This window comes from Balaenoptera physalus (assembly GCF_965194825.1).
Source record: "Balaenoptera physalus genome assembly, chromosome: 10".
Taxonomy (NCBI): domain Eukaryota; kingdom Metazoa; phylum Chordata; class Mammalia; order Artiodactyla; family Balaenopteridae; genus Balaenoptera; species Balaenoptera physalus.
The window spans coordinates 113,408,351-113,421,252 of NC_138889.1; the positions used below are offsets into that span (position 1 = coordinate 113,408,351).

General features: G+C 65.8%; 1 protein-coding gene across 1 annotated transcript in view; it reads right to left on the reverse strand.

Annotated features, from left to right (window-relative positions):
• MUC5B (mucin 5B, oligomeric mucus/gel-forming) overlaps window positions 1-12,902 on the reverse strand; it is a 34,011-nt gene that overhangs the window by 6,994 nt on the left and 14,115 nt on the right. Inside the window, exons 25-37 of the mRNA XM_082476807.1 lie at window positions 12,333-12,572; window positions 11,248-11,404; window positions 10,806-10,934; window positions 10,512-10,659; window positions 10,344-10,387; window positions 10,072-10,269; window positions 4,957-9,840; window positions 3,220-4,848; window positions 2,893-3,162; window positions 2,677-2,730; window positions 1,264-2,622; window positions 942-1,123; window positions 493-664 (exon numbers count right to left, since the gene is read on the reverse strand). Coding sequence (XP_082332933.1) covers window positions 493-664; window positions 942-1,123; window positions 1,264-2,622; window positions 2,677-2,730; window positions 2,893-3,162; window positions 3,220-4,848; window positions 4,957-9,840; window positions 10,072-10,269; window positions 10,344-10,387; window positions 10,512-10,659; window positions 10,806-10,934; window positions 11,248-11,404; window positions 12,333-12,572 — 9,466 coding nt within the window. The remainder of the gene's footprint in view (window positions 1-492; window positions 665-941; window positions 1,124-1,263; window positions 2,623-2,676; window positions 2,731-2,892; window positions 3,163-3,219; window positions 4,849-4,956; window positions 9,841-10,071; window positions 10,270-10,343; window positions 10,388-10,511; window positions 10,660-10,805; window positions 10,935-11,247; window positions 11,405-12,332; window positions 12,573-12,902) is intronic.

Sequence of the window (12,902 nt, forward strand, 5' to 3'; positions counted from 1 at the left end):
CAGAGAGAGGAAGCCGCGTGATGACTGGGGCAGAGGTTGGAGGGACGCGGCCACAGCCCGGGGCGCCTGAGGCCCCAAGTCTGGAAGGGGCGGACAGGACCCTCCTTTAAAGTTTTGGGGAGAGCTCGGTCCTGCAGACACCTTGATCTTGGATTTCTGGTCTCCAGCCAGGACTGGGAGAGAATCACTTTCTGTTGTTTTGAACCACCCAGTTTGTGGTCCTTCGTTTTAGCTGCCCCAGGACCCCTGGGGGGTTGTAAGACCACCCCCTCCTGCGTGCTACTCCATGGGGAAATCTGCTCAGGACCCCTCAGGTTACGATCCCCTCCTCTCCCTGATCTCAGAAACCCCCGGCTTCCCTTCAAACTGCCAAGCCTGATGGGGGGTGAGCTCAGCGACCCCGGGCATCGGGCATGGGGGACGTGTGCATGTCCCAAATGCCTGGCGGCGCATCCCCTCCCCACCCCCCCGCCCCCAGAGGCGGGCTCTCACACTCGCACTCGTAGCTGTAGTCACAGGGCCCATCCCCGCTCTGCACTCTCACGGGCAGGTGCCCGTTCACGCAGACGACGTCACCCATCGGCTTCGGCCCCAGCAGGACGACACGGTTGTCACCCTCACACCGAGCCACTGTGCAGTCCTCCAGGGTCCAGGACTCATTCACCTGGAGAGAAGGGCAGAGCGCTCACCAGGTGGGCTTGCGAGACCCACCCTCACTGCCGCTGCCACAGCCTCAGGACCCCCTCGGCCTGGGCAGGGCTGCCCCCGCCTCCTGGCCGGGCCGGTGCTAACCAGGCCAGACCCCGCGCGCCTCTCTTCAGCCAAGCGAGCTGCGGAGCGGTCACCGAGGGGCTGGGGGTTGTGCCGTCACCCTGACGGGCGCCCGAGACCCTGTGCACACAGAAGGGCCTGGCGCTTCAGGGAGGAGGCGGGGGACACACCTGTCGGGGTGGGATGGTGCGATCGCAGCCGGGAACTGGGGTGTCTGGGGGAACAGAGGCCGAGGTCCCCGAGGGTGAGGGAGTGGAGCAGGCGCCCTGGAAGCGGTCGATGTCACAGCGCTGGTTGCAGATGGCTAAGAAGTGGCAGCCCGCTCCGTCGGTCTTGTTGTAGATGATGTCCCCTACGAATACAGAGACTCTGGGTCAGCCAGGGAGGGGGGACAGGAGGGCATCCCCGGACAGGCAGGCACATGGACACGGCCCGCGGGACCCAGCGTCCAGGCTGCAGGTCTGCAGGGAGGGGGCGGGCTCCTCCACTCACCTGGTAGGAAGAACTTTCCGAAGGCGTGACAAAGGCAGGCTGTGGTGGGGCTGGGAGAGGCAGTGGAAATGGAGAAGGTCCCCGGGCTGCCAGAGGCCACCCCGGACCAGGAAGAGGTGGTGGGTGGGGACCAGGAGGCGGTCGATATGGGGGAAGTCAAAAGGGGACCCGTAGGAGAGACACTGGGCAAGCCTGGCTTGGTGGTCAAGGGTGGGGACCGCGGGAAGGCAGAGGGACTAGGGGTGGAGATGCTCTCGGTGGTCCCAGGGGAGAAGGGACCTGTCACAGTGGTTGAGGTGGAGACCCTCTGGGTGGTCCCTGTGGAGGAGGGACCTGTCAGAGTGGTGGAGGTGTAGACCTTCCCGGTGGTCTGCGTGGAGGAGGGACCTGTCACACGGGTGGGGGTGGAGACCCTCTGGGTTGTCCCCTTGGAGGAGGGACCCGTCACACTGGTGGGGGTGGAGACCCTCTGGGTGGTCCCCATGGAGGAGGGACCTGTCACAAGGGTGAAGGTGGAGATACCCTTGGCGGTCCCCGTGGAGGAGGGACCTGTCACACTGGTAGAGGTGTAGACCCTCTGGGTGGTCCCAGAGTAGGAAGGACCTGTCACAGTGGTTGAGGTGTAGACCCTCCCGGTGGTCCCCGTGGAGGAGGGACCTGTCACACTGGTGGTGGCATAGACCCTCTTGGTGGTCCCCGTGGAGAAGGGACCTGTCACACTGGTGGAGGTGTAGACCTTCTTAGTGGTCCCCGTGGAGGAGGGACCTGTCATACGGGTGGTGGAGGAGATGCTCTGGGTGGTCCCTGTGGAGGAAGGACCTGTCACACGGGTGGGGGTGGAGACCCCCTCGGTGGTCCCCGTGGAGGAGGGACCTGTCACATGGGTGGTGGTGGAGACCCCCTTGGTGGTCCCCGTGGAGGAGGGACCTGTCACAGGGGTGGTGGTGGAGACCCCCTTGGTGGTCCCCGTGGAGGAGGGCCCTGTCACACGGGTTGGGGTGGAGACCCTCTTGGTGGTCCCCGTGGAGGAGGGACCTGTCAGAGGGGTGGTGGTGGAGACCCTCTGGGTGGTCCCCATGGAGGAGGGACCTGTCAGAGGGGTGGGGGTGGAGACTCTCTGGCTGGTCCTCGTGGAGGAGGGACCTGTCAGAATGGTGGGGGAGGAGACCCTCTGGGTGGTTCCAGGGTAGGAGGAACCTGTCAGAGGGGTGGTGGTGGAGACCCTCTTGGTGGTCCCCGTGGAGGAGGGACCTGTCACATGGGTGGTGGTGGAGACCCCCTTGGTGGTCCCCATGGAGGAGGGACCTGTCAGAGGGGTGGTGGTGGAGACCCTCTGGGTGGTCCCCGTGGAGGAGGGACCTGTCAGAGTGGTGGCGGAGGAGACCCTCTGGGTGGTCCCCGTCGAGGAGGGACCTGTCACATGGGTGGTGGTAGAGACCCCCTTGGTGGTCCCCATGGAGGATGGACCTGTCAGAGTGGTGGCGGAGGAGACCCTCTTGGTGGTCCCCGTGGAGGAGGGACCTGTCAGAGGGGTGGTGGTGGAGACCCTCTGGGTGGTTCCCATGGAGGAGGGACCTGTCATAGGGGTGGTGGTGGAGACCCTCTGGCTGGTCCCCGTGGAGGAGGGACCTGTCATACGGGTGGGGGTGGAGACCCTCTGGGTGGTCCCCATGGAGGAGGGACCTGTCAGAGTGGTGGGGCTGGAGACCCTCTGGATAGTCCCAGTGGAGAAGGGACCTGTCACACGGGTGGAGGTGTAGACACTCTGCCTGGTCCCTGTGGAGGAGGGACCTGTCACACTGGTGGAGGTGTAGACCTTCTTAGTGGTCCCCGTGGAGGAGGGACCTGTCATACGGGTGGTAGAGGAGATGCTCTGGGTGGTCCCTGTGGAGAAGGGACCTGTCACACGGGTGGGGGTGGAGGAGATGCTCTGGGTGGTCCCCGTGGAGGAGGGACCTGTCAGAGTGGTGGGGGTGGAGACCCCCTTGATCGTCCCTGGGGAGGAGAGGTGCGTCTGGGTGGTGACCTTCGATGACAGACTGCCAGTGCTGGTGCTGATGGTGGAGGGTGAGGGGGCCGGCCTGGTGGACGTGGGACTGGCGGGGCTGGGGCAGTGGCTGTGGTCGCAGCAGAACACGCGGATCTGGTAGTTGAGGCACATCAGGCTACTCTGGTCTCGGTTCCGGCACACCAGGCCCTCCTCCAGCCGGCACTGCACCACCTGGCCCAGATCCTGCAGGGCCTCCTCAGGCAGGGCCTCGGCCCGGCACTGCAGCTGCAGAGGCTGCTGGCAGATGGCCCCACCGGCCGCCTGGATATTAGCATAGGTCTCGAAGTCCCCCCCAGAGGCCCCTGGCATCGGGTAGCTCTGGTCCAGCCAGTCTGTCCAGGCACAGCGAGGCTGACAGGCCGTGGACCCGATGTCTGGGGACGTGGTGACCAGCGGGGTGCTGGAGGTGTGGGTCTTCTGTGAGGACACCGTGGCTGTGGAGGTGGCCATGGAGGAGCCGAGGGTGGTGCCCAGTGAGGAGGTGCTGGGCTCAGGCATGCGGGTGGATACGGAGGCTCTGGTGCCCGCCCCTGTGCTGGAGGTGGTCCCCGTGGAGGAGGGACCTGTCACATGGGCGGTGGTGGAGATCCCCTTGGTGGTCCCCATGGAGGAGGGACCTGTCACATGGGTGGTGGTGGAGACCCCCTTGGTGGTCCCCATGGAAGAGGGACCTGTCAGAGTGGTGGCGGAGGAGACCCTCTGGGTGGTCCCCATGGAGGAGGGACCTGTCACATGGGTGGTGGTGGAGACCCCCTTGGTGGTCCCCGTGGAGGAGGGACCTGTCAGAGGGGTGGTGGTGGAGACCCTCTGGGTGGTCCCCGTGGAGGAGGGACCTGTCACACGGGTGGGGGTGGAGACCCTCTGGGTGGTCCCCGTGGGGGAGGGGCCTGTCAGAGGGGTGGGGGTGGAGACCCTCTGGCTGGTCCCCGTGGAGGAGGGACCCGTCAGAATGGTGGGGGAGGAGACCCTCTGGGTGGTTCCAGGGTAGGAGGGACCTGTCACACGGGTGGGGGTGGAGACCCTCTTGGTGGTCCCCGTGGAGGAGGGACCTGTCAGACTGGTAGGGGTGGAGACACTCTGCGTGTTCCCCGTGGAGAAGGGACCTGTCACACTGGTGGAGGCATAGACCCTTTTGGTGGTCCCTGTGGAGAAGGGACCTGTCATACGGGTGGGGGTGGAGACCCTCTGGGTGGTCCCCGTGGAGGAGGGACCTGTCAGAGTGGTGGCGGAGGAGACCCTCTGGGTGGTCCCCGTGGAGGAGGGACCTGTCACATGGGTGGTGGTGGAGACCCCCTTGGTGGTCCCCATGGAGGAGGGACCTGTCAGAGTGGTGGCGGAGGAGACCCTCTGGGTGGTCCCCGTGGAGGAGGGACCTGTCACATGGGTGGTGGTGGAGACCCTCTGGGTGGTCCCCGTGGAGGAGGGCCCTGTCACACGGGTTGGGGTGGAGACCCTCTTGGTGGTCCCCGTGGAGGAGGGACCTGTCAGAGGGGTGGTGGTGGAGACCCTCTGGCTGGTCCCCGTGGAGGAGGGACCTGTCATACGGGTTGGGGTGGAGACCCTCTGGGTGTTCCCCATGGAGGAGGGACCTGTCAGAATGGTGGGGCTGGAGACCCTCTGGGTTGTCCCAGTGGAGAAGGGACCTGTCACACGGGTGGAGGTGTAGACACTCTGCCTGGTCTCTGTGGCGGAGGGAACTGTCACACTGGTGGTGGCATAGACCCTCTTGGTGGTCCCCGTGGAGAAGGGACCTGTCACACTGGTGGAGGTGTAGACCTTCTTAGTGGTCCCCGTGGAGGAGGGACCTGTCATACGGGTGGTGGAGGAGATGCTCTGGGTGGTCCCTGTGGAGAAGGGACCTGTCACACGGGTGGGGGTGGAGGAGATGCTCTGGGTGGTCCCCGTGGAGGAGGGACCTGTCAGAGTGGTGAGGGTGGAGACCCCCTTGATCGTCCCTGGGGAGGAGAGGTGCGTCTGGGTGGTGACCTTCGATGACAGACTGCCAGTGCTGGTGCTGATGGTGGAGGGTGAGGGGGCCGGCGTGGTGGACGTGGGACTGGCAGGGCTGGGGCAGTGGCTGTGGTCGCAGCAGAACACGCGGATCTGGTAGTTGAGGCACATCAGGCTACTCTGGTCTCGGTTCCGGCACACCAGGCCCTCCTCCAGCCGGCACTGCACCACCTGGCCCAGATCCTGCAGGGCCTCCTCAGGCAGGGCCTCGGCCCGGCACTGCAGCTGCAGAGGCTGCTGGCAGATGGCCCCACCGGCCGCCTGGATATTAGCATAGGTCTCGAAGTCCCCCCCAGAGGCCCCTGGCATCGGGTAGCTCTGGTCCAGCCAGTCTGTCCAGGCACAGCGAGGCTGACAGGCCGTGGACCTGGTGTCTGGGGACGTGGTGACCAGCGGGGTGCTGGAGGTGTGGGTCTTCTGCGAGGACACCGTGGCTGTGGAGGTGGCCATGGAGGAGCCGAGGGTGGTGCCCAGTGAGGAGGTGCTGGGCTCAGGCATGCGGGTGGATACGGAGGCTCTGGTGCCTGCCCCTGTGCTGGAGGTGGCGTGGCCTGTGCTGGGTGTCGTGATGGGGGGTCCAGGTGTGGTCTCGAAGGGCCTGGTGGGGAGCTCTGTGACCTGAGGAGAGGCTGTGGGGTGCAGGGAGCGGGTGTAGGTGGTAGCCCTAGTGTTGGGCGTCACGGGGGTGGGGAGCAGGGTGGTCCCGAAGGTGGTCTCGTGAATGTGCGCAGTTGGAGGGGCCGTGGTGGGGGCACCCGTCTGGGTCACTGCAGAGATCGAGGGACTTGGCACTGTGGCCGTGGATCTGCCAGTGGCAGGCGGTGCGGTGGAGGTGGGTTGGGTCTGGGTCGTGGCAGAGGTCGAGGGCCATGGCACCGTGGCTGTGGAGCTGCTGGTGGCGGGCAGTGTGGTGGAGGTGAGGTAGGGGGTAGCCGTGGTGGGGCAGTGCCGGACATCATCGCAGCAGTACACACGGATGTTGTAGTTGAAGCACATGGTGAACTGCCCCCTCTGGTCTTCGTTCCTGCAGACCAGCCCGACCTCCAGGCTGCAGCTGAGCACCTGCCCGATCTGATCGATGCTCACCTCGGGGTAGCTCTCCGCCCGGCATTCAATCTTCTGCGGCTGCTGACACATCTTGCCGCCCGCGGCCCGGATGTTGTCATAGGTCTCCATGTCTCCGCCCCTGACCCCCGAGGTGGGGAAGTCCACGTCAAACCACTCTGTCCATTGGCACTTGGGTTGACAGCTGGTTGTGCCCTGGCTGGTGGTGGCCCCAGTGGTGGCCGTCGACACCGGGATTCCCGGCATGCTGGTCTCAGGGTGTGAGGTGGACAGCGGGCCAGTGGAGGTGGTGCCCGTTGTGCCCACTGCTGTTCCCGTCAGCAGCTGAGACGTGGAGGTTTCCATCGTCACCGACGTCGGGGTGGGCCCCCTTGAGGCTGTGTGAGTTGGGAGGACCGATGTGGCCCTCCGTGGGACGGTGGGCTCTGTGGACCCTGGGGGAGATGTGAGGCTCCCCGTGGCAGACACTGGGAGCGTGCCTGTGTGGCTGGGACTCGATGTCACTCGGGCTGTCAGTCCCGTGGAAAGGGAAGACGCTGGTGTGGCACTGCTGGTGGGGGACCTGGTCACCCCTGTGCTCCCCGGCCATGTTGTGGGCTGTGTGGCTGGTGGCACAGTGGTGGTGGTGCTGGAGGCAGTGGGGGACGTGGGGGCTGTGGCAGCAGAGGTGGCTGCTGTGGCAATGGCAGCAGTGGAGGTGGCTGCAGTGGTGACTCTAGCAGTGGAGGTTGTGGCAGTGGGGGCTGTGGCAGTGGTGGTGGGGGACGTGGAGGCCATGGGGGTGGGGGCGGTGGCAGTGGAGGTGGCTGCAGTGGGGGCGGTGGCAGTGGATGTGGTGGCAGTGGGGGCTGTAGAGGTGGCCACAGTGGTGACTGTAGCAGTGGATATGGTAGCAGTGGGGGCTGTGGCAGTGGATGCAGTGGCAGTGGTGACTGTAGAGGTGGCCACAGTGGTGACTGTAGCAGTGGATGCGGTGGCAGTGGGGGCTGTGGCAGTGGATGTGGTGGAAGTGGTGGCTGTAGAGGTGGCCACAGTGGTGGCTGTGGCAGTGGAGGTGGTGGCTGTGCGGGCTGTGACAGTGGATGCGGTGGCAGTGGCAGTGGGGGACGTGGGCTCCCCGCAGTGGCCGTACCCACAGCACAGCACGCGGATTTTGTAGTTGTAGCACATCTTGAACAGGCCCACCTGCTCGTCGTTCCTGCAGACCAGGCCGAAGCTGACGTCACAGTGCACGCGCTGATTCAGCTCCTCCAGCCTGATGTCGGGGAAGTTTTCGGCCTGGCACTCTATGCCCTGGGGCTGCTCGCACACGGCCCCTCCCGCACGCCTGATCTTGTCGTAGGACTCGACGTCCCCCCCGGCCTTCTCGGACTTGGGGTAGTCCTCGTCAAACCACTCTGTCCACTGACAGTGGGGCTCACACGTGGTGGTGCCCGTCGACACCGGGGTTCCTGGCATGCTGGTCTCAGGGTGCGAGGTGGACAGCGGGCCAGTGGAGGTGGTGCCCGTTTTGCCCACTGCTGTTCCCGTCAACGGCTGAGACGTGGAGGTTTGCGTCATCACCGATGCCGGGGTCGGCCCCCTTGAGGCTGTGTGAGTCGGGAGGACCGATGTGGCAGACACTGGGAGCGTGCCTGTGTGGCTGGGCCTCGAGGATGTCACTTGGGCTGTCAGTCCCGTGGAAAGGGAAGGTGCTGGTGTGGCACTGCTGGCAGGGGACCTGGTCACCCCTGTGCTCCCTGGCCGTGTCCTGGGCTGCGTGGCTGGTGACACAGCGGTGGTGGTGCTGGAGGCAGTGGGGGACGTGGGGGCTGTGGCAGCAGAGGTGGCCACTGTGGCAATGGCAGCAGTGGAGGTGGCTGCAGTGGTGACTGTAGCAGTGGAGGTTGTGGCAGTGGTGGCAGTGGCAGTGGCAGTGGGGGACATGGGGGCTATGGGGGTGGGGGCTGTGGCAGTGGAGGTGGCTGCAGTGGTGGCTGTAGAGGTGGCCACAGTGGTTGCTGTGGAGGTGGTGGCCATAGGGGCTGTGGCAGTGGATGTGGTGGCAGTGGGGGCTGTAGAGGTGGCCACAGTGGTGGCTGTGGCAGTGGATGCGGTGGCAGTGGGGGCTGTGGCAGTGGATGTGGTGGCAGTGGGAGCTGTAGAGGTGGCCACAGTGGTGGCTGTGGCAGTGGATGAGGTGGCAGTGGGGGCTGTGGCAGTGGATGTGGTGGCAGTGGTGGCTGTAGAGGTGGCCACAGTGGTGACTGTGGCAGTGGATGCGGTGGCAGTGGGGCCTGTGGCAGTGGATGCAGTGGCAGTGGTGGCTGTAGAGGTGGCCACAGTGGTGGCTGTGGCAGTGGATGAGGTGGCAGTGGGGGCTGTGGCAGTGGATGTGGTGGCAGTGGTGGCTGTATAGGTGGCCACAGTGGTGACTGTGGCAGTGGCTGCGGTGGCAGTGGGGCCTGTGGCAGTGGATGCGGTGGCAGTGGTGGCTGTAGAGGTGGCCACAGTGGTGACTGTAGCAGTGGATGCGGTGGCAGTGGGGGCTGTGGCAGTGGATGTGGTGGCAGTGGTGGCTGTAGAGGTGGCCACAGTGGTGGCTGTGACAGTGGATGAGGTGGCAGTGGCAGTGGGGGACGTGGGCTCCCCGCAGTGGCCGTACCCACAGCACAGCACGCGGATTTTGTAGTTGTAGCACATCTTGAACAGGCCCACCTGCTCGTCGTTCCTGCAGACCAGGCCGAAGCTGACGTCACAGTGCACACGCTGATTCAGCTCCTCCAGCCTGACGTCGGGGAAGTTTTCGGCCTGGCACTCTATGCCCTGGGGCTGCTCGCACACGGCCCCTCCCGCACGCCTGATCTTGTCGTAGGACTCGACGTCCCCCCCGGCCTCCTCGGACTTGGGGTAGTCCTCGTCAAACCACTCCGTCCACTGACAGCGGGGCTCACACGTGGTGGTAGCCGGGACCACAGAGCTGCTGCCCACTCGGGTCACGGTTGAGGCAGGCTTGGCGGATGGGGTCTGTGAGGTGGAGGGCGCCATGGACAGGAGGGTGGTTCCTCTGGTGGGTGTGGTCTGGGTGGAGGTGGGCAGGGGCTGGGAGGATGGCCGCTGGCTGGTGCCCGGGGCCGGGCTGGTGCTGCAGGGCACGTAGTCGCAGCAGAGGACCCTCAGCTCGTAGTTGTGGCAGAGCGGGGGGTTCTGCTCACTGTTGAGGCAGGTCAGCCCCCGGGCCTGGCCACACTCCACCTTCTGGCCCAGCTTCTCCAAAGGCATATCCGGGAACTGCTGGGCCCGGCACTCGACATGCGCTGGGGCCGGGCAGAACCGGTAGCCCCTCTGCCTCAGGTTCTCGAATGTCTCGAAGTCTCCCCCTCCCATGCCCAGCTCTGGACGTCCGCTGTCGTACCAGTCGGACCAGCGGCAGCGCTCCTGCACGCACACGGTGGAGGGCGTGGGGACCGCGCCTGCGGGTGGAGTGCCGGGGTCCCCGTCAGCCCCCTTTGCGTCCTCGCCAGCCACCCCCCGAGGAGGGGCGACTCATGTCCCCTTGCCCCAGCGTTGGGCCTGGGCCGTCCTTTGCACCCAGGACACCTGTACCAGGTGCCCACTGGGTTCTCCCTTGGCACCCAGACCATCACCAGGGTCAGGGGCTCCGGTGAGTGAGGCAGGACCAGTGGTGTGTCTGCCAGGCTTACCTGTGGTGGAGGGCGGAGCCGCAGTGCTGGTGAAGGTGAAGGGCGTTGGGGACGGGGTTCCAGGACACTCCTCGGCCTTTCGGACAATGGTTCCATTGTCTCTGCAGATGGCAATCAGGCAGGCGCCCAGCCCGTCGGTCGTGTTGTAGATGACGTCCCCGTAGGCATAGGTTCTGCCCTCGTAGGTGCACGTACAGGCTGGAGACGGACAGGTACAGGGCTCATTCAGAGCCCCCAGCCCCCAGCCCTCAAACCAACAGGCCCCTGCTTACCCGCGGGGCTGTATGTGCACTGGAGGCCTCCGGAGGTGCAGTCACTGGGAGGGGGAGAGAGAAGAGCTGAGGGCCAGCAGGGCCCGGGCCTTACTGTGCCCGCCTGGCCCCGCCCCGTGCCCGCCCCATGTCCCCCCAGACCCCACCCCCGCTCCGCCACTGGCTCACCAGCTCTGGCAGTTCTCCGCCGTGGGGACCCTGGTGCCGGCATCATGGTAGTTTCCGTCCTCGTCGTAGCAGCCCCCACACTGGGCCACGCACTTCATCTCGTCCTCATTGAAGAACGGCTTGCTGGGCGGGCACTTTGGGTAGCAGCCTGGGGCGGGCACAGGTCAGGGAGAAGACTCCCCTCTCAGGCCAGGCGGTGGGGCTGCGCTGGCCGCCACCCGTCTCTGTCCCCCTGTCCCGAGGGTGGGCATGGGGAGGCAGGAGCCCGTGCTCCCCCAAACAGCCTGCCCTCACCTTCCAGGCCTGGCAGGTCCATCAGGCAATGCCCGCTGGGGTTCCGGCAGGTCCTCAGGCAGGGGGCCCCGCAGGGCTGGTAGTGCCACTCGCACTCCCCTTGTGGGTTGTAGTAGTCGCAGAACAGGGCTAAGCGAGGGGGAGAGAGGCTGTGGGCGCCCGCCGGGCCCCATCACCTCACTCCTCCCAGATCCGAGGGGTCTCAGGGCCCGCCCCCCGAATTCCAGTTTCATTTCTCAGCCCTGCGCTCAGAACTCCCGTCCCCCACTGAGCCATCCCATTTGGGGGCTACCTGTCTGTCTGGTTTGTACGCACACGAGCGTGAGCACATGTGTATAGTACACGCATGTCACGTGTTCTTATGTGTGCATGCGTGCCCGTCAGGCCCCAGAGCTGGTGCGGCCGCACCTCATCCCGCCACCATGGACAGAGCCCGACTCACGGCAGACGTCCGGGGTCCGCCAGGACACACACACGCCCGCTTCGTGGCAGGCCTGGGCGTAGGCGGCCACGGCCGTGCAGAAACACTCGCGGTCGCCCCCCGAGTCGCAGGCGCACGCGTCGCTCACGCAGGCCTCGTAGTACCTGGTGGAGTCGACCTGGGTGGGGGGGTGGGTGTCTGCTCAGCGAGAAGAGCCAACCCCCAGCCCCTGGGCAGCCGGCTCCCCATCTGCACGTCAAACCCCCATCTGCCATCTGAGACGCGCCCGCCTGGGCACCCACCCCAGGTTCCTGGGCGCCTCTCTGACCTCACCCCTGCCACTCCTCCCTCGCCTCTGCTCGGCCACCTCACTTAACTGTAGGCCAGCCCTCCCTGTGACCGTGCTGTGACCTGTCCTGACAGACGGGGTGCTGTCTCCTCAGGGTGAGGGGGTGCCCCCCGCTTTTCCCTCCCAGGCGGCAGAGCCCAGGGCAACCGTGTCTCGCATCTGCCACCAGGGGCGGCACCATCCGAGGTGGAGACTGCTGTGTCAGGTTCACAAAGGACTTTCTGAGCCAATGGGCAGGGCCCCCGGGGTGCGGGCGGGGGCCGCGAGCCAGGAGGGACACGAGGCCGCACACAGGCTGGCCAGCGTCAGCTGTGGGCCCGTCCCACTAAGCCGCCTCCTCATCACCGTGCGAGCCCCGGATCCCGAGACCGTGTTGGCGAGTGGGCCCTGCAGTCCTTGTTAAGTAGCAGGAAGGGCTTTGGGGAAGGGTCTCAGGCCACTGCGATCCTCTGCTTCTGTGGGGCCCGGCTGGGCTGCAGGCCCCCTGAGCTTTCTGTCCATGCTGGGGGCTGGCGGCTCAGGGAATGTGGGGGAGGACCGGGAGGTGACATTGAGGTCCTTCCTGGGTGGCTCACAGCCCCGTTTCCAGGGGATGAGGCTGAGTGCCATCAGGGAAAGCAGAGCAGGACTGGGGACACGGGCACCTGCCTGGTGGGAGGGCCACACAGCGTGCCATGTGCAGTGGTCAGGGTCAAGGCCGTCTTCAGAGGGTCCTGCCAGGAGGGAAGGAGGCAGCCCCAGCACCCCCTTGGCCCACCTGAGAACGGCAGGCGCGGAAGGTGGCGCTGTTGACGATGCTGCACTGCTTCTGGGCCCAGGGCTTGCGGTACGGGTTGGCGGCGCAGGGGTCCTTGGGGGCCTGGGCGTCCGGGCAGGACGGCGAGAATTTCCAGCTGTTGCCGAACTCCAGCGCGTCGCCCACCACGGACTGGCTCCGCGTGGTGAAGTCGTTGAGGGCATTGTCGTCAAAGTTCCCACACAGGCCGCAGACCCTCCCCTGCGGATGGACGCAGAGATGGGCACCGGGTGGGGCTGCATGGGGTGGCCTGAGGGAGCAGCACAGAGCCTGGCCTGGGAGGCGTGACTGCTGGCCACCCTATTCCCCCAGGCAGCACCCAGTGAACTTTCAGGAAGGCGGGATGCACAAGGGGTCCTGCAGTGGGCAGGAAGGCAGGTGGGCAGGTGGATAGGCAGGTGGACAGGCGGATAGGTGGGCAGGTAGACAAGTAGAAAGGTAGGCAAGTGGGCAGGTAGACAGGCGGGCAGGCACCTGCTCCCCTATAGAACCTTAGCCCAGCGGGCATGGAACAGCTGAGTGCAGAGACCA